Consider the following 27229-nt stretch of genomic DNA (forward strand, 5'->3'; position numbering starts at 1 on the left):
TATTTCCAAATTAGCCCAGTAGAAAAAGTCTTTCTTACAGTGGCAATGACTAAAGATAGACATTGAATCACTCTGGCCTCCACCATAACCATCACCCAGTGATGTCACTTAAACTAATAGCCGAGGTTTCACAATCATGTACGAGACCGCTGGCAGCTTCTTTCCCAGCATGCAGTGCGACTGTCCTCTCGGGTTTTGCAGTAGTGTGGATGGATTACCAGCGATGTCATCAGACCGAGACGCACAGCAGCAGCAGACATTTTCTAGCAGCGACACAGCAGACACTGCACCGCTGGCCTCAAAACACACAGCAACGCAGCATGGCCCCGTTTACAGAGACGGGTGAGATTACCCAAATGCTGTTCCTTTTGTTCTATCCGACTAGAGGACGGACGGAGATAAAGAAACTAGATCTGACTTTCTGCTTTCACTCAGTCAGAGAGGATGATTCACAAATCCAGCTCTGAAGACAGCCTCTGGATTACATTACATTTAGCTGACAGTTTTATCCAAAGCAACTAACAATAGGGCCAATCAATCATTAAGATATTAACTCAGAACAGAAAGAACACTAGCTTTTTTGGTAGATTTTAATGGCCTATAGGTGAAGTCGAACAGGTGGGTTTTCAATCTGGAACCAAAGATCTGTAGACTTTTATATTTTTCCGATCAATGGGGAGCCTGTTTTAACTTTATGGAGTAAACTGGTAATACAAAAATTGTTAATAGAAAATAGCTCTCATGCACACATCTTGACACGTATGGACACTAAAACTGGAAAGAAACCTGAAAAATCATTAATAAGATCAAACATGCTAGAGTTTCATTTCAAACAATATCATAAAAAATATAAATCACAGCATAGTAACTTTGATTTACTTTAACACTTCTCTAGAGTGAGAGTTTTTAGAAGTTGATTTGTAACTTGATCTTTTTCAGTCCATTGCAGCCACTCTATTTATATGGTGGTGGGAGACTATTTCTTTTACTCATTTTCACACAAAGATGTCCCAAGTGAGTCCTTAGTATTGTGTCTAATCCAGACATACTTTAATGGATTTCTATTGGCTCAAATAAACCCAGTGAAATGCTGTTCTTTTCTCTAGTATTCATCTCTACCATCTATATATGTATTATACTTTCTCTAGTGCTGAATAAACGCTCAGAACTAAGGTTTCCAACTGAGCGTAAAGTGTAATCTCTCTTTACAGTTAAACTCCAACTTCTCTTCTCCAACATTAAAGTGTGCATCGTATCCTGTGTTCAGTGTAGAGCTGGACAGACGCACGGTAATATAAAACTCACATCTTTACATCAGCCGGCTGCCAGGATATTCTCTGAGCCATCTGTGTGCCGTGAGATCTGCTGCCAAATATCTGCTTTACAACAGGACTTCACACGCTGAGTGACGGGCTGTAATGTAACTAAACGCTTACAAATGAACACGTATTAAAACGTTTTACACTCAGGTGAATACAGGCGGGGCTGTTATTAGTGACAACACATCCCTGACGGCACCAATCTGTCTGAATCTGGATCTCATATCCAAATCACATCGAATTTGAACTCAATCAAAAATCTAAGTTTTTAACAGTTTTCTCCCCTTTCTTGCAAACCGTCTGTAATAAAACGTTGTGTCTATAAGAGAAATATAGTTTAACCATTTATAACTTTCTTGTCGGTTGAAGCGATTTATTCAATCAAACTGACGGAGACAAAGATTTCCCAGAAAAAAGTATATATCATTTTCACTTTAACACTTAAAAGGTGGGGGGTAGGTAATTCACTTCAGAAACACTTGTTGTTATATTCCATGGAATGCTCTTAACATCCCGATAACGATGAATAAATTAAAGGCTTTGACAATAAATACATAAAAATCTCATCTGTGGAAGCCGTAGCGCTGTAAAAAGCACGACTAATCATCTGAGCCAGCCCGGCTAAAGTAACGGCCTACCTGCCTGTCAGCCTTCCTTCTGTGCACAAACTTATCTCGTGCCCTCATTGGTCATGTGCGCGTTCATGTGTGTTGGGGGAGGGGCTCTGCAAGGAAGTCCGAAGGAGGGGCAGATTTTTTTCGGCTGCGTACTTTCAAATTCTAGCACACTCGAGCTGGTTTCTCCATTCTTACCTACCCCACCTTTAACTCTATGGTATCTATTTTGAAATACATTGAGGAGGATCGTTACACAATCTGGGAATTTAGATTGGGGAAACCACAGATATACTGTAGTAGCTCTACAGTCTTCTTTCAAAACAAGTAGACATCTTGATCAGATGGTGGTGATAAAGGAAAGAGATGGAAGTCACTAAAGTTATTTACAAAACATTTTCCAACAACCTTGAATGCAAGAAGGAATTTAAAGTAAATGTGATGAGTAGCTGCGGATATATTTCATGTTGTTAAAGAAAGGCAACATCAAAAAACTAAAGCCAAAAGAGATCAGATAAGATCGGGCTTTATTCATCCCGAAGAAATTGTTGTGCCAGAGTTACAGAAAACAATAAACACAGCAGCAAAATAATAATAAAACTGTACACTAACGGTGCAGTAAAAAGAACAATTCAATAACTGCAGAAACATAGACGGTCACATCATTAATGTACATTATAACAGTATTTGGTATTTAGTAGTGCAAAAAACCGTAGTGGTAGTTAAAATCTTAAACTGTGTGAGAGATGAGGTAAGTTAGCATTGTTAGCATGTTTAGCTCGTCGGTGTGTGTACTTCCTGCTCGGTCACAGTGATGTCACTCTGCATCACAGCGACTCAGCTGAAATGCTAATGTGTGAGCGAGCGGATGGAAAAAGCTGCAGAGTGTGTCTGCTGTTATGAAACCAACGGCACTTTCTCCTCCTCCTCCTCCTCCTCTTCAGTTTACTGAGCTGTTGCCATGACAACGCAGCATTTATCCCTCCCCCAGGGAAGAGGGGGGGGGGGGCACCTTCAGCAGCTCCATGTCTTATTTCCATGTTGCCAAATATAACTGACGACGGACTGACAGAGGGAGAGGGACATGACGCTGAGCACGATTTACAAACTGTGTGTGTGTGAGAGAAAGAGTGTGTGTTTGAGAGAGAGGGAGTGTGTGTCTCAACATGCAGGTCAGCTGTAGAATAATTACACCATCAATCAATGAGACTCTCTCTCTCTCTCTCTCTCTCTCTCTCTCTCTCTCTCTCTCTCTCTCTCTCTCTCTCTCTCTCTCTCTCTCTCTCTCTCTCTCTCTCTCTCTCTCTCTCTCTCTCTCTCCTCTCTCTCTCTCTCTCTCTCTTCTCTCTCTCTCTCTCTCTCTCTCTCTCTCTCTCTCTCTCTCTCGACTTGACTACGGTGAGCGGAGAGGACATGTGAGTTTTTGCCATTAAAAGAACATTTCAGTAATAGAGAGATAATCTTAGAGGTTTGGGTAGATCGAACATGATGGGTTTCATTTGACTGAGAAGCTGAGAAGCTGTTTCATAAAGATGCCATGTGACTTTGGCTTTCATTTGATTCAATCGTGTGCTGCCAGTCACTCCTCAGACTGTCTGTCTTTTTCTCCAGATGGTGCATGTCCAACTGAGAAAAACAACTCTTTAAAACTAACCAAAAAATATAAGGGCAAATTATTTTTGACTCCACAAACCAAGGCGGAGCGAGGCTTCAAGCTAAATGCTAACATTACCACGTTAACATGCTCAAAATGAATCCAATATATAATCTTTATCATGTTGTTTTAGTGCATTAGCATGGAATAACTTCCAGGTGGCACTGGGCAAAGTCTAAGAGACCAAGTTAGAATAGAATGGGAGGGATGAAACTAGGGCTGCTCAATTAATCGTATTTTAATCGCAATTACGATTATGGCTTGCAACGATTACGAAAACAACTTAATCTAAAACAAAACGATTATTTTGTAATTATTATTATAACTTTTTTTTTTTTTTTTTAAATAACTTTTTTTTTTTTTAATTATACTTAAAGTCCAGGGTAATCAACTGTTAAAAACATACTGTTCACATTTTTCTTCTCCAATAAATTGATGTTTTCAAAGTAAATGGATAATCGTTTTTAATAATCGTGATGTCAATTATTGACCCAAATAATCGAGATTATGATTTTTGCCATAATCGAGCAGCCCTAGATGAAACCCTCTTTAATGGTCACTCATGCAGAGCACACAGCACACAGTGAAATGTGTTCTCTGCTTTTAACCCATCCTAGTACCAGAAGTCTAGAACTAGGAGCGCTGGGCAGCTATTGCACAGCGCCCGGGGAGCAATGGGAGTGAGGGGGGAAGGGGGATGTCCGGTGCTTTGCTCAAGGGCACCACGGCAGGGCAGCAGGTAAACTGGGACCTCTCCAAGTACACAGTAAAATCCAGAGTGTTAATTGAACACTCTGAGATAAGGACCATATGTTCACTGGCTCTCAGTGTTAACATTGACTCTTTAAGTGTTCATGTAACACTTAAGGGTTCATTTAACACTTAAATCCCTCCCTTTTAGTGTTAATTTAACACTTAAAGAGTCAATTTTAACACTGAGAGCCAGTGAATATGTTCCTTATCTCAGAGTGTTAAATTAACACTCCGGATTTTACTGTGTACCAGTCCACACTCCATATTTTAGGTCTGGTCGAGGACTTGAACCGGCGACCCTCAGTCCAAGCGCCTACTGACTGAGCCACTGCCGAACAATTATTACAATTATTCATTTCTCAAATATATTTGTGTGCATGGACTGACATGCATTGACAGAAAGCCGGGCTGAACAAATACTAGACGATATTTAAATGAAGTGAAATTTAGCGCAACATATCAACAGTTGAGACGTCTAAGCCCTACAAAAAAAAAAACTTTAAAAGCAGAGAATGTGAACTTAAAACATTCATTTAGATTAGCCACAAACCCCAAGTGCCCGTGGTATGAGATACAAATGTAATGAAAAGTTTACACACTAAACAACTGTTTTAGGACAAAGTTACTTCCTGGTCCTCGTCCTCGTCCAAATTGTTTTCTGCAGGTGAAACAAGTGAATCTCACTTTTTAACTTCCTGTGTTAAATGGTGAGTCACGCTGCTGATCATCTACAGCTGGTCTGACGCACACCTCAGAAATGGGAATCATGGATTAAAAAAGATCGATGAGCGATGGATAAACAAGCTGATCTATGGCCCGATAGGTCCTAACACATCGATCCAGACACATTTAATCTTCCAACCGGGGGGGGGGACGTGGAGGTGGAGAGGAGCTTTTATCACAACTCACTGACGTGGAGGATTAAAAGCTTTTACAAACTAGTACTAAATCATTGAAGTCAGTCGGGTAGGCTAAGTATGGGTGGATATTTGATATTGTTCATGGACAATATTTTAGAGCCTAGTAACTTTTCGATGCCTCAACCTGAAACTAAGTGTTTCTGCTTTCTGAGAATAAGTATCAGTCTGACATCACACAGCAAGTTATAGTTATAGGCCAAGAAAAAACTTAAAGATGTCCCCTTTAAGTCTCCTCTTAAGAGTTCATACAGTATTTACATATTATTTTTAGCCTCTACCGTGACATGTCTCCATCCTTTAATATTCAAAAAGCTCTACATTTTTCTCATACTACCTCTTTTCACCCTCTGTCTGAAACCAGAGCCCAGTCTGCTCTGATTGGTTAGCTGGCCAGCTCTGTTGCGATTGGTCAATCGTTTAGAGATGTCCCGCCCCTTAGCCTATCACGTATAATGTGTTGGTCAGCGCTACCCAATGGAAACAGAGTGCTACATAGTGATGATAATATGTTCGTAAGTAAACAAAGGAGTCCAATGGGGGCATTCACAACCAATCACAACAGGACCGGCCAGCTAACCAATCAAAGCAGACTGGGCTCTGGTTTCAGACAGAGGGTGAAAAGAGGTGCTACAGCACAGGCAAGTTAAAATGTCACAGTAGAGGCAAGAAATACAAAAAATCACCTTAAAAAGGAGCATAACAGGGCCCCTTTAACTTTAACATGTCTCAGAGTAAGAACCCTTATTAAACACATGATTTTAACAACGAAGATGTGTGAACGTTGACACATGAGATTTATAGTAATATGCTGAATCTGCTGACCAGGAAATATATAAAGAGGAAGCTGCAACACATCTAATATCCCACACATGCAGCACAATGTGTGATCTGACCTCATTTAAAAGAGCCTGTGTGCTCGTCTTAAATCGGCCTCCTGGCTGATCTGAATACTTTAATTGGTACCATTTGTTGGTGGAAACATGTTTAGCTCAGGACTATCAGATGCTGATGAGGTGCTTTCAGCCGACCTCCGATAAATACTGAGTCAGGACTTTTAGCTTCCACACACACATGCACACAACATGGAGCGAGTAAAATAAAGAGTAAAATAATTGTTTAAAAAGGAACAAGGAGGGTTTCGCTGTGAGAAAAACTGTGATATTTGATATTTTCCTTGATGTACCCAGGTAGAAGAAGAGAAAACACACACACACACACACACACACACACACACACACACACACACACACACACACACACACACACACACACACACACACACACACACACACACACACACACACACACACACACACACACACACACACACACACACACACACACACACACACACACACACACACACACACACACACACACACACACACACACACACACACACACACCTGGTGCTGACCGAGCTCATTTACACTCCTGTTATCGTCATCAGCACACAGAGGACGAGATGTCAGCAGCTGTTTACAGAAACAGGGTCAGAGAGACAGAGAGATGCTATCTGGAGTAGAAATTAAAATCGTGTCGACTTCACGTCCACTTTTCTGTTGCTGCGAGCCGAAAGTGACTCTCAGAAGATAAAGAGATATGTAATCTGTATTAAGGTACGGCTGTGATTGTGATCAAATAAAAGAACAACATGTTAAAAAGAAGAAGTATCCATATGGTTGGTTGTATTTTACTTTAAACCTCTTTATTGCAAAGTAACATTTTTCAATTTCCTTTAACTATGTAGAACCAGGGTATATGCAGGAATCCTGAAGTCAGATGTAATCCCTTTTAAGACCTTTTTTAAGACCCTTTCCATACATTATAAGACCTCATCGCCACTTTGAGTTCTAACCGGTTACCTTGGCGACACACTTTACCTCACATTGACTATATACAGTATTGATTGTCCTTCCTCCTTATCTTCCAACCATTTGGACGCAAACTTGCATTTCCCCATAACGATGTTGTTTAACAACCGGCGTAAACGGACCTTCGCGCGCTATCAAGCAGTGAGCGTGCGATGTCCTGTTCAGATGACGTCAAATCCAACGGGATGCCATAAATAAACTACACAGAATCACACGACACACCTACGTAATGATTACATTCAGGCAGACTGTAGAATACAACCTCTTTGGACAATTTATATACTTATTGAAAACAAGTTACAAAATGCAATACCTTGGGAAATGCAGTTTAATACTTTTTAAGCCTTTTTCTCAACTTACATTTTTTTTAGATATTACCTGCTGCTTTTAGGCTTTAACATAGGTGGGATTCCAGCTTATGTCTAACTCATTTTAATAAATGCTATAACATAAACTTAAAACCTGACTTATTGAGTTTTCAAAATCACATATTTCCAAATTTGTAGAATACAAACTCTTTGGACAATCATTTTCGGTAAATTTATTTATCAACTTTTAATACTTTTTAAGACCCCGCGGACCCCCTGAGTACGATGGCACTTTTAACATAAGCCTAAAAACTGGTCTTTATTCAAAGGCCCATAGAAGGGTTTTGTTTGATTTCTTACAAAAAGTGATTTTTCAAAACAGTGGGTAAAAATGCCATGTGTTTTTATATGTAAGAATTAGCTAGAAGTAATACTTTCTTTGAAAACATAGTGGAGTATTAAAATAGCAAAAATTGCATGTACTGTTTCGTAACTTTTTTTAGGGAAAAAAGCATGCAGATGGAGATGGGAAAAGAAATAGAAAATACAATAAAAGACAAATAGAGGAAGATCTGCAGAAGAAAATATAAAAGTAATCGATGCCTCCTCTTTAAATCTCTTTGGCATCGTTTCTCTCCGCTTCTTAACCATGGTGACGGTTCAGATCTGATCCTCTGACTCCTCACACCCACTCTGCAGAGCCACATCCTCCCTCTGTTCATTACCATAACTGCTCTCCATCAGTCACCTCTCTGATCAATAAGATGTCGCCTCACTGACGTCTAATGATGGCGATGGCATCGTCTCATCCACTGACATGTGAGCGAGGACGGCTGAAGACTGAAGGATCTCTAATCATCATCAGCACGGGGGGGGGGGGGGTCATACATCTGTTTTTACTCAGTGATGGACATCTACCAAAGAATCACACTTTAGTATTATGTTGACACAACTGTACTTTACTTGGGTATTTCCATGTAATGTTACTTTATACTTCTACTCGACTAAATGTCAGAGGGATATATTGTACTTTTTACTCCAACCTACAGCTATTTAACTCGTGTTTACATCTAAAAATACATTATACAGACAAAGTACTGCATTAAAATGTATTTCTCAGTCATTAAAAAGAGGGTAATGTAGACTAGGGGTTCCCAACCTTTTTCCCAAAAGCCCCCCCAAATGACTCCTGTTGGAAGTTGCGGAAGTGGAAACAATTCACAAAGGGATTAAACTGTTTAAAACACATGCTCAAAGTAAGCCGGATTTTGCCGATGTGTTTATGTGGATTCAAAAGTCGTAAATAATCTACAAAATGGAGGAGACCGATCTGATCGGAGCAACTGTGACAAATAATCCAACTGAAACCGGCATGGACAATGACTATGTTTTAAAAATGCGCTTATCCAGAAAAGCCTGGTTTGGACACTTTACGGGCAGAAGAAACATTTCTATTAAAGAAAGAATTATACATTTCTGTCTTTTTATGCCTTTAATAGCTACTAACTTGAATTTGTATTCAAATTAATTAAACAATTATTTTTTATATTTGAATTTAGAGACAAGGCTTTTAGTGACAATCATGTATTGCTTTACAATTATATGTAATATAGTAAACTATTGTGAAAAAATTAATCCTGCATATCGAGTACTTTTACTTTCGATACTACAAGTAAGTACATTTAGCCGATAATACTACATTAATTATGAGTATTTATGACTCTGAAATAGAGTTTTGCAAGATGAGCACTTTTGCTATTTGATGCTACTGCTTACAGTATGTTTTCTATGGTCAATTTCAGGACTTTTTTGAGTATTTTAAGACTACAGTTTTTCTATTTTTAATGGAGGAAAGAATCTGAATCTTCCCTGTCTGTGTCAGAGTAATTAAAACATCGATCAATAGCAGAGGCAAACCTTAAAGTCAGAAATTGCTATTATTTCAGTGAGTGTTGTATTCATGCCAGACATTATCACTGCCTAAAAACTACAGACTGTTACTGTACGTAGAATAAAATGATATCTTAACAAAGCAGAGAAGTGTCCCTTAAACTTCTGGTGTATCTCTGTCTGTTCAGGAACTCCCACACTGAGATGCTGCTCTACGCTTCAGCGACAGGACGGTGAGTTCACTTTCTCCCTTCTTCACTCTTGAATCTTTAATACACACTTTTAGGATCATACAGGTGTCTTGCATTTTTTATTTGTCTACTACAGTCCATTTAAAATGTCTACTTTAGGCTGCTGTGTGCAGTGACTCTTGCTGTTGTGCCGTGGTGAGTTCATGTGCGGACACTCACACAGCTGCTACCACATTTTAACTGAACAACTTTAAAACCTGGTGGAGTTTTCTTTCCGTTCATTTTGATATGTGTAGCAAACTATCTTACTGGCTGCCAGCAAACAAGCCAAGGCCAGAGGGGCAAATGTTACAAGGGCTGTCCTTGACTAAAGAAACAAATCGAATAACAATCTTTTATCGGCTATGGATTACAGTTGCAAGAAAAAGTATGTGAACCCCATCTAAGTCACAACAATAGACGAACACAGTCTGCTTCAGCTAAAACCACACAAACAATTATATGTTTTTATGTTTTTATTGAACACACCATGTAAACATTCACAGTGCAGGGTGGAAAAAGTATGTGAACCCTTGGATTGAATAACTGGTTGACCCTCCTTTGGCAGCAATAACCTCAACCAAACGTTTCCTATAGTTGCATATCAGACCTGCACAACGGTCAGGAGGAATGTTGGACCATTCCTCTTTACAAAACTGTTTCAGTTCAGCAATATTCTTGGGATGTCTGGTGTGAATCGCTCTCTTGAGGTCATGCCACAGCATCTCAATTGGGTTGAGGTCAGGACTCTGACTGGGCCACTCCAGAAGGCCTATTTTCTTCTGTTGAAGCCATTCTGTTGTTGATTTACTTCTGTGCTTTGGGTCGTTGTCCTGTTGCATCACCCATCTTCTGTTGAGCTTCAATTGGTGGACAGATGGCCTTAAGTTCTCCAGCAAAATGTCTTGATCAACTTGAGAATTCATTTTTCCGTCGATGATGGCAATCTGTCCAGGCCCTGAGGCAGCAAAGCAGCCCCAAACCATGATGCTCCCTCCACCATACTTCACAGTTGGGATGAGGTTTTGATGTTGGTGTGCTGTGCCTTTTTTTCTCCACACATAGCGTTGTGTGTTCCTTCCAAACAACTCAACTTTGGTTTCATCTGTCCACAGAATATTTTGCCAGTAGTGCTGTGGAACATCCAGCTGCTCTTTTGCAAACTTCAAACGTGCAGCAATGTTTTTTCAGGACAGCAGTGGCTTATGCAGAAATCCAGGTCATTCCAAAGGGTTCACTTTTTCTAGCAACTGTATGTGTTAAATGGACAGATCTGTAAAAGTTACTCCTCCAAAAAATGAATCAAAAGTAGCACTTTAAACCTGCTTTGGTTTAGGGCTGCTCAATTAATCGTATTTTAATTTTAATCGCAATTATGATTTTGGCTTGCAACGATTTTGAAAACAACATAATCGAAATAAAAAGATTATTTATTTTCATTAATATTTTTTTAAATAATTTTTTTAAACAATTTATTTGGGGGTTTTTCAGTTGAATTATAATTAAAGTTCAAGGTAATCAACTGTTAAAAACATACTTTTCAAAACAAAAAAATCAATAAATGGATGTTTTCAAAGTAAATGGATAATCGTTTTTAATAATCGTGATATCAATTATTGACCCAAATAATCGAGATTATGATTTTTGCCATAATCGAGCAGCTTTGGTTGACACGACACATGCTCAGATAGCTCATCAAACATGGAAAAAAAGTTTTTAAAAATGTCATCAGTCGACCGAGACCAAACTGACACGACAACCAAGAGGGTGCACCACGAATATGACCCACGCTTTATGAACTGCAAACCTGAACATTTGTTGTGGGGGACTTTTAAAATGCAAAACTTGACCTAAAAGTTCATTTTAAAAAGGGACATGGTGCAGGATCTATAAATAACAAGGGATAATGTTTGCAAATGCTAGTGTCTGACTCTGCTAAGCCTTTGTAGCATAATAGGAAAATGGAAACTGTATTTAATTAGAATATGCCTTTCATTGCAATACGGCTACAATAAATCCAAATCTATACAAAACTATTATTAAATATATTTCCTAACACTTTAAATGTAATGTTTGATAATGTCCTACAATATGAACTGCTTCATTGCGTGTGTGTGTGAGTGTGTTTGTGCGTCTTGTTTTTCCCTGCTTCAGCCTGAGGTGCTGCAAGGTGCTGCAAAATAAATCAGTGTGAGGGTGTTTTGCATTTTGCTGCATCATGCCCAATACCAAATCACTCAGAAACCAGTGTAGGCAGCTCTCTGCAACATGCTGTCATGCCTCTGTGCGATAATCTGCCCCAGTGCAGTGTGGGATTTATTGGATCACACTCAGTCACTTGAGGAGGCAGGCAGCAGGCAGCCGATTGTACTGTGATTTCATAAAGAACCAGCCTTATCTCCGCTGCTGTCAGACTGCATCATTGTTCTCTGCCTGTTACATCATTGGCAAGCTTGAGGTCAGCTTTTTCTCACGATTTCAGCTGCACCTGAACACCCCATGACTCAGGGATTGGAGGGTTTTTTTCTCAAGATGAACCGAGGTTTGAGAGTCTGAGTCACACTGTACCTCTGTGCACGATCTATTTCACTTTTCGCCTTCTCGTATGAGAGCTTATGAGACAAAGCAATAGTAGTATTAAATCCGTCTCCATGAGTCATCGCTGCGTTTCCTCAGCCTTCAGTTCTGCAGGTCTCTCTCTGAAGCCTCTATTCTTTCCCTCTCTGCGTTCAGTGGAGAGGGGAACCATGCTCTATGTTCCCAACAGCAGTGCGAACTTAGCAAGCGCACCGAGCGAGGTTAAAACCATTTCAACTGTAAGCGAAAAGTGCCGTCCTTCAAACAGGTTTTCCACAGTTGCATAGCAACGGCAATTGCCATGACCGGCGTTTCCCACGGACAACGTTACCGAAGACAAACTGCCTCGTACGAGCATGGGACGACTGCAGCCCTGCATCCTGTGGCCTGCAAGATGTCAACACTTCCTGATAGGATGCTCCTAAGATAGTGTTACCAGGCAACAAACCCCAATTTGAGATTTGACAGAAGTATGTTTTGAGTTAAACTAAATAAGAGCAGAAATCAAAAAGCTACGGAGCTACCTGGTGTTACTATGGTGATCAGTACAGCCGACAACTTCTCTTAAACATAAAGCACAGTGTGTTTACTTCATGGTCTCAGCAAGGACAACCAATCCCTTTGCTTAGCAGAAATATATATTACATAACGCTGCTCAGTCCGCCAAATATCAGTGTTAGAGAAGCTGTGGTGTTTATGTTCTTCTGTCTCTGGAGTCTCATGCTCTCCTGCAACATGAACATTCCTGTTACAACCGTTTGCTTTGTAGCCATATTAGCTGATAAAAGGATGAATATGTATCAACCTTGTACACCCACCAATCACATTGTCTCATTACAGACAGAAAGCACAAAGGCATCGGCTGCCCCGTCTGAATCCGAGAAGGAAAACACTCCAACAAGTCTCCTCTCCTATTAGAAAAAAGCTTTACAATCACTTTCAGCAATACAGTTTTCTTTTGCTTGCAATTTTGCCAGCAAGCAGATGTGTCCAGGTCATATTTACCATGTGGGTAAACCTTTCTTGGCTTGAACAAAACCTGCGTAAGAAAAGCTTTAAAGTTAGTCGAGACCAAAGTCAAAGATTTACACGAGTTTCGGCGAATCAGAGAGTGGGTTGATTAACTGGACGCCAAGTTTAGAGAAATACGTTTTCCATTAGAAATGACGATTTGATTCTACCAATCCTGTGAAATAGAATGGATGTACTAACTCCTCCGTGTAATGAGTAGTATTCAGTATGGCATCCTATGTAATCTTCCTCTAAAGAAAAGAAATTCACAATTTTCCTGGATGTTCTGAAATAAAACTCAAAATTGTGCTTTCTAGTTTCCAGCATTATTTATACAATAAATAAAATAGACTTGGTTTATTTCAATCCACTCATGAGTTCAGGTTTGCCTTCCTTTCGCGTTATCTTTGACTTTGGTTGTAGTAAGAATACTTTAAAATCTAACTTACGATTTCTGGTGGTGGAGGGTGTGGGCGTGGTGGTTGTTGGAGGCGTTGGTTTTGTGCATGCGCTCAATCCTCTCCCTCTCTTTCTCCACAAAGTTGGTGTTGGTGCCGGTGCTGGTGGAGGGCAGGCGGGTCAGCCGGCTGTGGGCCCGCGGCTGGTCCCGAGACGGCATCGGAGGCGGAGGAGGAGGAGCCGGAGCTGGAGCTGGAGCCGGGGGGGATGTCGGAGTCGGGATTTGGGTCGGGATCGAGATGGAGGTCGGGGCTGAAGACGGAGCGGGAACCGGGATCGCCGTCGTAGGGATGCTGTTGGAGCTGTTGTAAGAGTGGTGGGCGGAGGAGTGGTGGTGGTTGTGATGGTACTGGTGGTGGTTCTGGTGCAGGGGGATGGAGGAGGGGGGCTGAGGAGGAGGAGCTTGGTATTGGCTGTTGTGGTGGTGGTGGTGGTGCTGTTGGTGATTCTTGGCAGACATGGAAGTGGTCGGTGGAGGCGGTGGAGGGGGAGGAGGGAGTGGAGGCTCGGGAGGAGGAGCGGGGGGAGGAGGGACGACGGGCTGCCGCTCCAAACGCAGGTCTTTGTTCTCCTGGCTGAGCCGGTCCAGCTGGACTTCCAGCTCCTCGATCCGGCGCCTCTGAGTTTCCAGAAGCTTCTGCTGGCTCTCGATGATGTTGTTGAGTTCAAGAAGGTACTCCACCGCCCGGTTAGGGCTCTCTGGGCTGCCCTGGCCTGGGCCTTGGTTAGCATCCATAACTAGCTGGTCTGAGAGTTAGCACACAGGCTAATGGTCTAAATGTTTATGACCAAGGTTTTCTAATGCTAATTTCTAAACTAAAGAACCTAAATGCTTTTTGCTGTTACAGTTGGTTAGATCCAGGTTGTACACTAAATGCTAATCTTCTGTAATCTATAGGTCAGAGCCAAATGCTAACGTGTGTTATACCACAAGGACTTGTTCAGGTAAATAAGCTAGCAAGCTAAAGGCTAAAACCAGCAGAACTGAATAAGCCTAAACACAAGAGAACCAAATAACTACCAACTAGATCAGAGCTCAGTACTCTAATGTCTAGTCTACAACCTAATGTCTAAATAACTACAAAACTAAACGCTATGGCCCTAAGCCCTACACCCTAAAAACTAAAGTATATTTCACCCTCCCCCCCACCAGAGGTAAGTGGGGGGGAGAGGAGTTTACTTCTTTGAGTTCTGATCTGACGATCAAGATGGACCTCGTTCTCGCTGGATCCAATCAAAGAGGTTTATCGAGTCTTCGACCATCCCCTGGTTCAGTCAGGTGTTTCTGTCCGGGTTCAGACCCATGACGGATAAAAAGAGAACAAAGTTAAAGAAAAAGATTGTCTTCTTTCCCCCCCCTCCCAAGAAAACTGTCTTTTTGTTTGTCAGTGAGTCAGTTGTATCCACTCTTTGCACTCCATGCAGGAGATCAGAGCAATGGTTTCCAAGAAGCAGGTGTGGAAATCACAGATAACAGAGACGTTATTTGTCCCTCTGTGTCAAAGATATCGCACATTACCATTGCTGAGAGAAGGAAGATTGTCCTGCAAGAGGGCTAGAGGGATATTTTCTGCATCCGATAAGTTCTGCAGCAGGAAGGCAGTCTGGAGGTGCGTGCAAACACTCCCAAAAAGCTGCCTAACCACCAGCTTCCACGTAGTACCTCATAATAAAATCCTGGTGTCAGAAACCTCGTGTGAATTCTCCAAATCAAAGAGTTGTCTGAGCAGGAGAAGCGACTTTAAAGAATTCAGTTCAACAAAACATTTTGGAACCAGACTCCGAGAAATCAACACAACCCAAAGCTCCAAAAAATGAAAATATATAACGTCCGTCGAAGATCATCTTCTGAGAAACATGGAAGAGGAGATGATGGCCTCTCCCTGGTCCAAGGGTTCACCTGCAGGACTCAGCCTGTCCTCCTGCAGTCGGGATGTCGGAGGAAGCGATGCGAGAAGGTGAAATGTCATGTCAGATGTTTGTCTTCTTCCTGGATACAGTGAGACATCTGGGATTCATCGTCCCGCTAGATGGCATATCCAGATCCTTCTGTTGGTCAAAAGAACCAGAGAAAGGGAACATGAGAAGGTAGAAGGTTGTACAACAGGAGAGGCAGAGTCAACAGGAAATATCAACTTTCACAATGTTCCTTCAAAAAACACCTTTATTTTCCTTCGTTGATCATTTAGTCTTTGCCCTCTTTAATGTAGTCCATTTATGTCCCTTACTTTAGCTTTCAAGTTGTTTTGGCTTTTCCTTCTTCCTGATCTCTCTTTTGCTCTCCTTCCTATACGCTGTCCTCGTTTTATATAGCTGTTACCGTTTCATCTCCATCCCTTTCATACATTTCCTCTCCTTCTCCAAGGTTGCTAGGAGTGTGAGGTCTCTCAGCCCATAAATACCAATGACATGCTCCGTCTAAACCATCAGAGACGAGAAGAATCATCACACCCCATAAGCCTCTCCTCCTACACTCTATCACTATCCCTCCTCTGTCTAAGTCCACCTCCTCTGGTCTCACGCTCTCTCTATGCATTTTCTCACCCAGTCTTAGATCTCTTCCAATTCAATCCTGTCCTGTTGTGTGTGTTGCACTATATCAATGTAAGATCTCAAATTAAATAAAACTCTTGGTAGCCACATGCTGGCTGCAGCTAGCCGTTCCTGCAGCTAATGTCACACAACATTAAACACAAGGAGGGCTGCATCGTAAAAACGTCCTGTATGAAATCCCAAGGTAAGCGTCGTCAGGGCTATGATAGGATTTTTTATTCATTTATTAATCAACCATATGTCTCTGTTCAATCACAGCTTAGCAACAGTTACAAGGCATTTAGAGTTGACTGATTATTGGCTTTGATATTCAGCATTTTGACGATCATACCACATGTTGGGCTCTTATGGAGCCATCTTTGTCTCTCTGTCTGTCGTCAACCTCAGTGTGCCACCCACCGCCCATCTGATTGATTACACGCCATAAATCATGTTTTGTTGCCTATTAGCGTTCTTTTTTTAAAAAATTGTACGGTGTCCTTGGGTGTCATGAAAGGCGCCTAAAAATAAAATGTATTATTATAATAAGCAATAGTCTGCCAGAATAGTGTGCCACTGATGGGAAATGACTACCAATGCATTAAGAGTTTTAGAGTTGATATAAACATCACAATTCTCGGAGTCAGCATCTGAATCAGGTTTAGTGTTTAGTTTAGTTTTTGAGTTGGTAAATAACATAAGCGAAGTAAGTGGTGCAAAAATCAAGAAACATAAATATTGATTTCGTTTTTGGGAAGTGATAGTTTTTCGAGACACGTGTGAATTGGCAAAAACAACCAGTGTTTCCAGTGGTGTTTTTCTGAGTGAGTGAACCAAGAGTGGACCACAGCAACACAAATACATGTTCAAGAGAACTGCGCCTGAATTTGGATAAGAGATGTGATCTGTTACTACATTATTTATCATAGATTGAAAAACTGCAAAAATATCTCACTTGCCAACAGGTGTTGCATCTGAACCGGCGCTGTGTTTGTTACAATAAAGACTCCAGTCTACAGCGTAGTTCGCACTAAAGTAAATAAGTTAGCAGTGGAAACCGTGGAAGTTATTGTGGGTCCTAAATAAATATATCAGAAAACCAGTTAATAAACAGTGATAGCTTTATCAAAAATGTACTCAATTTGATATTGAAAAGAATAGGAGAATAAGAAATGTCTTGATGACTTAATCACAGGAATTATGGGTAATGAAGTATCTTACCCTGTCTAGTATATATAGTATATCTCTAAAACCAATTGCCACGTCTCTAATGTGCAAAGTGTTTGCTGTAGAAAAAGTTCCAGTTGTATACCCTGCTATCTCACACACACACACACACACGCACACGCACACACGCACACACGCACCAATGAAATGGCTCTCTGGTGTCTATTTCAAAGCGGTCAAACAGTTTCAGTTTTTATATCTCTTTCCATTAAGCACATTCAATTATTCATGACTCACTAACTGACCACAATCCCTCTCTCTCTCTCTCTTTGTCTCCGTCAGTGTCTCTCTATCTCTCTCTCTGGATGTGCAGACTGTTTGCTTCATACACACCGTAAATCAGGCAGAAGCAGAGGCAGTAAGCAAGCTCTCACTTTAACACTGAATGGCATTTGTGTTTGTAAGTATAATTCCGATATAACATGTGACAGAAATGCTTTAAAGAGGTCCTATCATGCTTTTTGGGTTTTCCCTTCCCTCTAGTGTGTTATAAAGGTGTTTGTGCATGTAAATGGTCTGCAAAGGCTAAAATCCCAAAGTTCACACCAGAGGGAGTTTCTCTCCCACACACTCCCCCGCCTGAAACGCCTCCATTGGACTCCTTAGTTTACTTCTGGAACAAAGTGGCATCACACTCACGCTTCTATTGGCTAGCGCTCCAACACATTGTTCGTGATAGGCTAAGGGACGGGACATCTCCAAGCGGTTGACCAATCACAACAGAGCCGGCCAGCTAACCAATCAGAGCAGACTGGGCTCTCTTGTCAGACAGAGGGTGAAAAGAGGTTGCAGCACAGGCAGTAAGAGAACAATAAAGATCTTTTTGAACATTAAAGCAGGGAGACATGTCCCAGTAGAGACACTACATACTGATATGAACCTCAAAATTAGTCCCTTTAAAGTCATTGTTGACCTTCCAACTCACAAATGTACTTATCTGCGGCAATTTCCGCAAAAAGCTTTGGAAAACAGTTAACTTCCTGTTCCACGGCAAACAAAAAATAAAGTTAGAGACTATAGCTGGTGAGCATAGTGTAGCATTTAGCAGCTAATGAGACAGAGATTTCCCTCAGGAGCAAGTAGAGACCAACAAGCTAAAGCGAGTAAATATTGGTTTTACAATCAAGAGGTGGACACAAACACAAAGACTCATAATGAATCACCATGCTGCTTTGTGACTGCTCAATGTGAAATGAGCAACTGTTTTATATATATATATATATATATATATACACATGATGTGTTGATCTGTCTTCACTGACCAAAAGTGTCTAAACTAAATCACTTATTGCACGTTTTAGTTTAGCTTTTTCCAAAGTCATTAACAAACTTTCTTGCTCAAACTCTAGAAATGTTGGTGACATGTCCCTTTAAAATGTGCTTGTTGCAGATGAGCCATTGACTTCACAACATAATTACATTTTCTGGGGTTTTAAATTTGAAACAAGCCCTGAAATAAATCTTCACTCTTGTTTCAGTACGCATTTTATATGGACCCAATTTCTTATCAAAGTGTAGGCGGTTTGAAAACCCAATTTTTTCCCTATTCGGATTTATAATATTCCAGTTGAATTGGACAGCAGGAGCAGGACTATTTTAATTGCCCAATTTTACAGTCACGTTATCTGTCATCCACACACACACACACACACACACACACACACACACACACACACACACACACACACACACACACACACACACACACACACACACACACACACACACACACACACACACACACACACACACACACACACACACACACACACACACACACACACACACACACACACACACACACACACACACACACACACACACACACACCGAGTAGCTCGTACAACCCACACATGTTCCACACACAGCAGCTCACACAGCGTACTTCCACAGCACGTACATGCACACACACGCATGTAGAACACATCACATGCAAACAGACCAAAAAGCTAACATATCTGCACACACACACAAATAAAATACCTCATGGCCTATATAGCCAACAGTTACACATACATGACATACATACGAGTGTGCACACACACACACACACCCTCACACACACACCCTCACACACACACACACGCACACATACACGATGCAGCATCTAGAAAAAAAAGCAGAAAGGAATGAAAAGCAGGAAGCGGAGTCTCACAGGTTTCAGCGGCTCCTGCAGAGGTGATGGAGGGATGAAGGTGGGGGAGGAGGAAGAGGAGGAGGAGGAGGGGGGATTATTGATCCCTGCTCATCCCTCTATCTCCTCCTCCGCTGCTGCTGTCACCATCATCTCCCTCCGAATAAAAAAAAAAAAACACACAACCGCTGACGTTTCTCTCTATTTCTGATTCTTGTTGATCAGATTATGATCAATTCCTCGCCTCCTTCTCTCCTCCTGCATGTATCCTTCTGCTGCAGGCCTCCTTCCTCCTTTTCTTCTTGTTGCCGAGTCAATCTCTTTCTAATTATCATTCCTCTGCGTCTGACAGCCGAGCGATCCGCTGCTGCAGCGCTGATGATCCCCCCTCTCCCTGTGAACGGACGCTGCTTTGGTTTTTATCACTGGTAATATATTAGTATTCTTCTCCTCCGCTATGCTGCCGTAGAAAGAGGAGGAGGAAGGAGGGAGAGAGGAGGGAGGAGGTGTCGAGTCCAGACAGCAGCCTGGATAGATGGATGGAGGAGGTGGAAACAGAAGAAGGAAGAAGGAGAAAGGAGGGAGGAAAAGTGTGTGTGTGTGTGTGTGTGTGTGTGTGTGTGTGTGTGTGTGTGTGTGTGTGTGTGTGTGTGTGTGTGTGTGTGTGTGTGTGTGTGTGTGTGTGTGTGTGTGTGTGTGTGTGTGTGTGTGTGTGTGTGTGTGTGTGTGTGTGTGTGTGTGTGTGTGTGTGTGTGTGTGTGTGTGTGTGTGTGTGTGTGTGTGTGTGTGTGCTGGTAGCAGAGAGGGAAAAACGCACACCGTCACGCGGCGACAAACGCAGAAATCACATCACCGCTGGTTTACCGCACAACCAGGAACATCACACATACATTACAGAGGCTGGGGGACAGTGTTACCAACAGAGAGGACTCCACACACACTCAATCCACAAATATTATGCAAGTATCAGAGACACAAAAGCTACAGGAAGACAAACAGATCAGGCTCGTGACCACAGGCTGCAGGTAAAATAGTGTAGTCATATAATGGGGTATTAAAATGATTAATGATGAAATGAATTTAAATTCACTCTTCATTCAAATTTAAGGCATCCAATAAGGCATGTTACATAATGTGTTATTTATTTATACTGTATGTTAAAAAAAATAGGAATTATATTGAGCAAAGTACATAGGGACAAACTAAGTCAATAAATAAAAAGCATTAAAAAGAGGTATTACGAGATGCTTTATAATACTCTGAATTCCAACTTAAATTGAGCACAATCAAATTGAACTGCATACACAAACTCTAGACAGTCATATCGAAAATAACTTCTAAAAGGAAAAAGAAACTCTTAGTGAAATAGATATGTTAACTAAATCGTTGCAGTTACCCCTGACTGAGTAACCTGACCTCATTAAAGAGGCCCTTTGTAGCTTTTTCTGGGTTTTCCCTTTCCTGTAGTGTGTTTTGTGTGCATGTAAATGGTCTGCAAAGGCTAAAATCTCAACGTTTCCCTCCAGAGGGAGTTTCTCTACAACTCCCCCCCTGCCTGAAACCCCTCCATCGGACTCCTTTGTTTACTTCTAGAACATGGTGACATCACTATGTTACACTTGCACTTCTATTGGCTAGAGCTCCAACACATTGTACGTGATAGGCTAAGGGGCGGGACATCTCTAAGCGGTTGACCAATCACAACAGAGCCGGCCAGCTAACCAATCAGAGCAGACTGGGCTCTGGTTTCAGACAGAGGGTGAAAAGAGGTGCTGCAGCACTGGAGCATGGAGACATGTCCCAGTAGAGGCACTAAATACTGATATACACCTGAACATCAGCAGGAGAGGACTCTTTAAAGTAGAGACACTACATACTGATATACACCTGAACATCAGCAGGAGAGGACTCTTTAAAGTAGAGACACTACATACTGATATACACCTGAACATCAGCAGGAGAGGACTCTTTAAAGTAGAGACACTACATACTGATATACACCTGAACATCAGCAGGAGAGGACTCTTTAAAGTAGAGACACTACATACTGATATACACCTGAACATCAGCAGGAGAGGACTCTTTAAAGTAGAGACACTACATACTGATATACACCTGAACATCAGCAGGAGAGGACTCTTTAAAGTAGAGACACTACATACTGATATACACCTGAACATCAGCAGGAGAGGACTCTTTAAAGTAGATACACTACATACTGATATACACCTGAACATCAGCAGGAGAGGACTCTTTAAAGTAGATACACTACATACTGATATACACCTGAACATCAACAGGAGAGGACTCTTTAAAGTAGAGACACTACATACTGATATACACCTGAACATCAGCAGGAGAGGACTCTTTAAAGTAGAGACACTATATACTGATTAGACCTGAACATCAGCAGGAGAGGACTCTTTAAAGTAGAGATACTACATACTGATATACACCTAAACATCATCAGGAGAGGACTCTTTAAAGTAGAGACACTACATACCGATATGCACCTGAACATCAGCAGGAGAGGACTCTTTAAAGTAGAGACACTACTGTACATACCAATATGCACCTGAACATCATCAGGAGAGGACTCTTTAAAGTAGAGACACTACATACTGATATACACCTGAACATCAGCAGGAGAGGACTCTTTAAAGTAGAGACACTACATACTGATATACACCTGAAAGTTAGCAGAATAAGGCCTCTTTAATAGATAAGTCAACTAATCTTTGCAGCTTGACTGAGTAACCTTTTCCATATTTAAATAAGATACTGCATTTGGTTGACCAGAGACCGGGCACACTATAACAGATCAACAAGTTATTATGGAAAAGCATATTTTCTGATTTCACATCTCATTACCAATTGAATACCATAGAATTTGTATCCTTGTTACAATTACCATTTCAAATGTGAGAGTTGAAGATCCTTACTTGGACGTTTCTTTCATTAACTGTCAATGTTACACAACTACCAGCAGCACTGACCTCCTACACAACTGAATTTATGGTAAGTGGATTCCCACACTGTACACACACTGTAGGATGAGCAAAAGGCCCAGCTCCATGATAGGCTAATACAGCAAGTTGGTTCCCCATAGCTGTGCCACTATTCGAATAACCAGAACAACAATTCATACTCAAAGTACTTAGCTTCTGGCAGTATGCACATTCATTTCATATTTTTATTTTGCTTGAGTGCAGAAAGCAACACGTGGCTCGGCATGAAATCACACTATATATAAAGACTTAACTAAGGCTGCACAGTTGATCAAAATTGTATCGAAATCACAACATTGGCTCGTGCAATATCAATGTCACAGGAAGCACAACATCTGTTAAAGGCTAAATATGTGAACAAATACAATTTTACTTTAATTATTGTGGAACACAGAGATATACCAGACTCTGAAACATATTCTGCAGACTTGTTTGCAACAAATCTTCCACGATTATTTTTAATATATTTTTCAGAGACAATGAGAATTTTGTCCCACAAATGATCGATTCCTTCAACATTTTGAATCATATCGCAATTGCAATATTAGTCATAATAGTTGCTGTAAGTTATTTTGTTCAAAGCATGCAGCACTGCTTTTAACATTTCTCAATGGTGATGTTTCCATACAGGATATTATTGAAGCTATTACACGTCCAAGGGTTTCACTTTTTGTTAGATCTTCATACTTACACAGATACTATACAAGTATAAGAGGTTGACTGTCACTCTCTGTATACAATTGTCAGAGATTATCTTAAAAAAATAACAAAATATGAAAAAGAAAACATCTCCAAATGAGAAGATGTAAACAATTAACTAATACTATCACAAAACATTTGTTGCTGTGGAAATTGTACTTTACTCATACATTATGAGCTAAAGAATATCAGGCATAGTATTGGAGTAACTAGTATAACAATAAATAATGTATGAGAAATACCTCTAAACACAGATTTGATTTAGGACATTATTAAGAAGCCAGAGGAACTTAATTGTGTGTCCAAGAGGTTAATGTATGATACTGGCCTTATACAGGTATGATGAAGTGTTTAGCTATGTTGTTGTTATGTTATGATTCAGGTGTTACTTTTTAACAAACACTATATTGCAATACTCTAAGCAGTGAGATATTACGCTTATATAAAGTCAAAATTAAGTAAAACTGTCATTATATAAAGAATATAACAGCAGATGCATAAGATGATTTATCACAGTCACTGTAACCTATCATCCAAAATGATGGCACTACCATATGTTGATTGTGAGGGTAAGAAAAGGTATACAATCACACACAACTCAACAGGCTGAATGCAGGCCCACTAATTCAATCACATTCTCCAGTAAATGACACACACATCTACCGCCAGGGGATACTGGAAGCTCACGATAATTCAAATACAACATATAGTGGAAATAAGATGTTGGAGCAGGCCTCCATACATCACACCATGCTGTAGCAATACCATAGAAGAAGAATATAACGTGGTTTCTAACAGGGCTGATGAAGATTTCCATAAACGTCTATACATTAATATTATTAGAGTGTTTTAGGTTTTATCTTTGGTCTACCTGTTCGCATATTACGGTATTATGTATTTGGAAAACCAACTAACCGTCAGCCTAATTATCGACGCATATGGTGAATGATTCGAGGAAACGTGATGAAGGATTTTTTATAAAGCCCTTGTAATTCAAATTAAAAAAATCACCAGCACTGAGTTTTTTCTGCTGTCTGCGGACATTGAGCAAGAGCAGAAAACGCACGACCACACACACACTCACAGTCCACACACACACACACACACACACACACACACACACACACACACACACACACACACACACACACACTCACAGTCCACACACACACGCATACACTGCCGTTTAACACCAAGCTGAACCTCGCGAAGACAGATATTGATTTTGTTTGATAGAAATTCACCTGTAGTGTGAGTCGGTCCTCTGTCCTCTGCTGCAGAATAACAATAATCCCCATCACACACACTCTCACACACACTAGCCTCTGTCATCAGGAGCTGCTGGGAGCTGTGGCTGCAGACGAGCCAAAGATCCTCTATCACCGAAAAGAGCGATCACTCTGTTGGCACTAAAAAACAATTATCTATTTCCCCAGGACTGAACCCTAAACCTGGAAATGAGTTAGGATTTTAGCACTTCTGGGCCCACTGTCTTGAAGCCGATGGTTTAATCAATACGTTTTGCTTGGATTGGCTAAATATTGTCTGCGGTAGATACAAGCATAGCCTATACAATTTTGTTTTATAACATTTAAATATACGTCAGTAAATACCCCACAAGTGTCTAAAGGTTTTACCTGTCTTGAAAATAGGCTATCGCTAACAAGTGTCTAAATGAGACGACTAAGCATCGTCACGCCAAATATTAGCCGCCTTTAGCTTAGCGCTGGGGACATGAAGTCATGCGAAGTTCCTTTAAAGCCTAATGTTTGCTTTTTACTTCTTGTGATTGCATCTACATGTATGCTTCAACTACTTTATAAAAGTAATGGTTATATCGTATTTATTAAGAGATTTCGTAAGCAACTATCATAAATTGAGTGTTTGCCATTGACCTTTTTGACTAAATCCAATGGAAGTATCGCATAGCTTTTTGTCGAGGGATTCCTTGCTAACTTCCGGGTTGGCCTACAAAAACACGTCATCACTGCACCACTGTATTCAACTGCTGTCAGGGCTAATTATGACCACATACTAAATAAAAAACAGGAACGGGACAACATTTTAGAAATGTGTCAGTTAGAGTTTGATGAGCAAGTTATGATAAATGTGTGTTCAGTGCAGAGAGAGCTATGCGACTTGCTACACCTTCAGCCTACACCTTTCTGCGTTTTAAAAGTCTGAAACTGCAGCAGAGTGAGAGATCACTGCTTTCCCCTCATCTCTGATGACTCTGTTCATCAGCATCCTGCATGCACTTCTGTTGCTGCACCTGCAGGACGCCTCCTCCTCCTCCTCCTCCTCTTCCTCCTCCTCCTCCTCCTCCTCCTCCTCTCTCTCTCTCTCTCTTCACCCCTCTTTTTTTCTGGATCTTGCCCTCCTTCTCATAATCTCGTCTACATGCTGTTCCTCCTGTCCTGTCTTTATTTTTCTTCACTCTCTGCTTTCTCCCTTTCCCCTCCTCCTCCTATCTCCCCTTTAGTCCTTACTCTCCTCTTTCTACTCCTCCTGTCTTGTGTTACTTATCTCTTCGTTTTTCAATTCTTACCATTTTTTCATGAATTCAGGCTGCCTATAACTCAAGTAGAGGATATGAGGAAGAGAGAAAGAAAGGACACAAGACATGGATTTAAGAGAAACTATGCAAGAAAGGAGGCAAGGAGAGAGAAGAGGAAGACAAGGAGAGACATGAAATGGAGGAGAGGAAAGGGAGAAAAGGGGAGAAGGAGACATGCTGCTTTAGTTTCTGCTTTGACGTCAGCCACGGGCTTGACGCATGAAGATGACGTCACATTAGGAAACAAGAACCCCATGGACACCATTTTGGAGCTGATTAGAAAACAGGAGGGCTGAAGCCGAATAGTCCATTTAGCTTGGGAACCTTCCTAACGGAGTGAAATGACCCGGAAGTCCCTCACTGGCAGCCATGATAAGTGCCGTTCGAATTCTTTAGAATGATAGGAAAGGATGTTTCAAACTTCCTTTATAACCTCCTTACGCTTAGGAACCACTGGACCTCCCTCACCGAAAGGAGAGGAGAAAATGCTGCCCCACAATGCCTTGCAGCCGCAGCATTTTCCGTCACACAACAGTCGGCCGTTCACGGAAACAAATTATTATGACGGAGAAATTATATCATGAAAGTTACAGTGCTTATTAAGCATTTTAAAACGTATGTGGTAAGTTGCCAAAGTGCTTTGTTTTGAACGTTCATCAGTATTATAATCAAAAAGACAAATATGAACGTTAGTTTTTACTGGAATGATCAAATAAAGTCATCATTTCACTGAGCTGTGTGGGGTTTGTTCAACTTTTAAAAGATGTTTGAATGGTGATGTACACAGTGATAGATGTTAAGGACTAACGTTTATAATAAATACATTTGTATTGATTTTAAGATATTTTCATACAATCATACGTATTGGGATCATTTGTATTAATGTGGACCGGAGGGAGAGGGTGACGAGCATAAATTTCACTTTCCTTTTTTATTTCAATTACAACTTTGGTCATGAAGAATATGTTTCTCTGTTGTCCACGTTCATAAAGCATAAAACAACAGCATCAGAGCACGGTGCAGAGTCTCTAGATGATTCCCTCGTTCTTATTAAACATCCATGTTGGAGTCCGTTGTATAGAACACTGTAGTTTCCATAGTTTCACCACAGCAGCAGACGCACACAATGACGTCCGCTGGCGCATCATAAACACGTGGGATAGTGAAAGTGCATTCGGATTCTCTAAAGTACCGCAGTCTCTTCTCCTAAGTCCTTTTGAATTCTCCTATCCACTATCCCTTAACCCCGTGAGGTTTCACTCAGAGGTCAAGGAATAGAAGATAGGGTTAGACGTCAGGAGCTGATTTTTAAACCATCCGACCGCAACCGAGGAAACCAGAACAGATTGAACTGTCACACATCAGATTATCTCTGAACCAGTGAAGTATTGGGAATATATTATTTAGAGAGTTTCCTGACGACAAAGGACAACACTTCACATCTTCTTAAGTGTAAACACATT

At 40.9% G+C, this 27229-nt stretch overlaps 1 protein-coding gene across 3 annotated transcripts in view; it reads right to left on the reverse strand.

Moving 5' to 3' along the window:
• The window catches only part of LOC307036199 (IQ motif and SEC7 domain-containing protein 1-like), a 141898-nt gene extending 117323 nt beyond the window's left edge, over positions 1–24575 (reverse strand). The window contains exons 1-2 of one of the 3 annotated variants that reach the window (XM_079676276.1): positions 24454–24575; positions 13600–15658 (exon numbers count right to left, since the gene is read on the reverse strand). In XM_079676276.1, coding sequence (XP_079532402.1) covers positions 13600–14345 — 746 coding nt within the window. In that variant the 5' untranslated portion in view covers positions 14346–15658; positions 24454–24575. Of the gene's footprint in view, positions 1–13599; positions 15659–18007; positions 18133–19523; positions 19654–24453 lie in introns of those variants that run through there. The other 2 variants (XM_079676277.1, XM_079676278.1) reach the window with 2 other exon arrangements.
• Positions 24576–27229: the final 2654 nt, after the last annotated feature.

Source organism: Notothenia rossii (genome assembly GCF_949606895.1).
Source record: "Notothenia rossii genome assembly, chromosome: 4".
NCBI classification, from domain to species: Eukaryota; Metazoa; Chordata; class Actinopteri; order Perciformes; family Nototheniidae; genus Notothenia; species Notothenia rossii.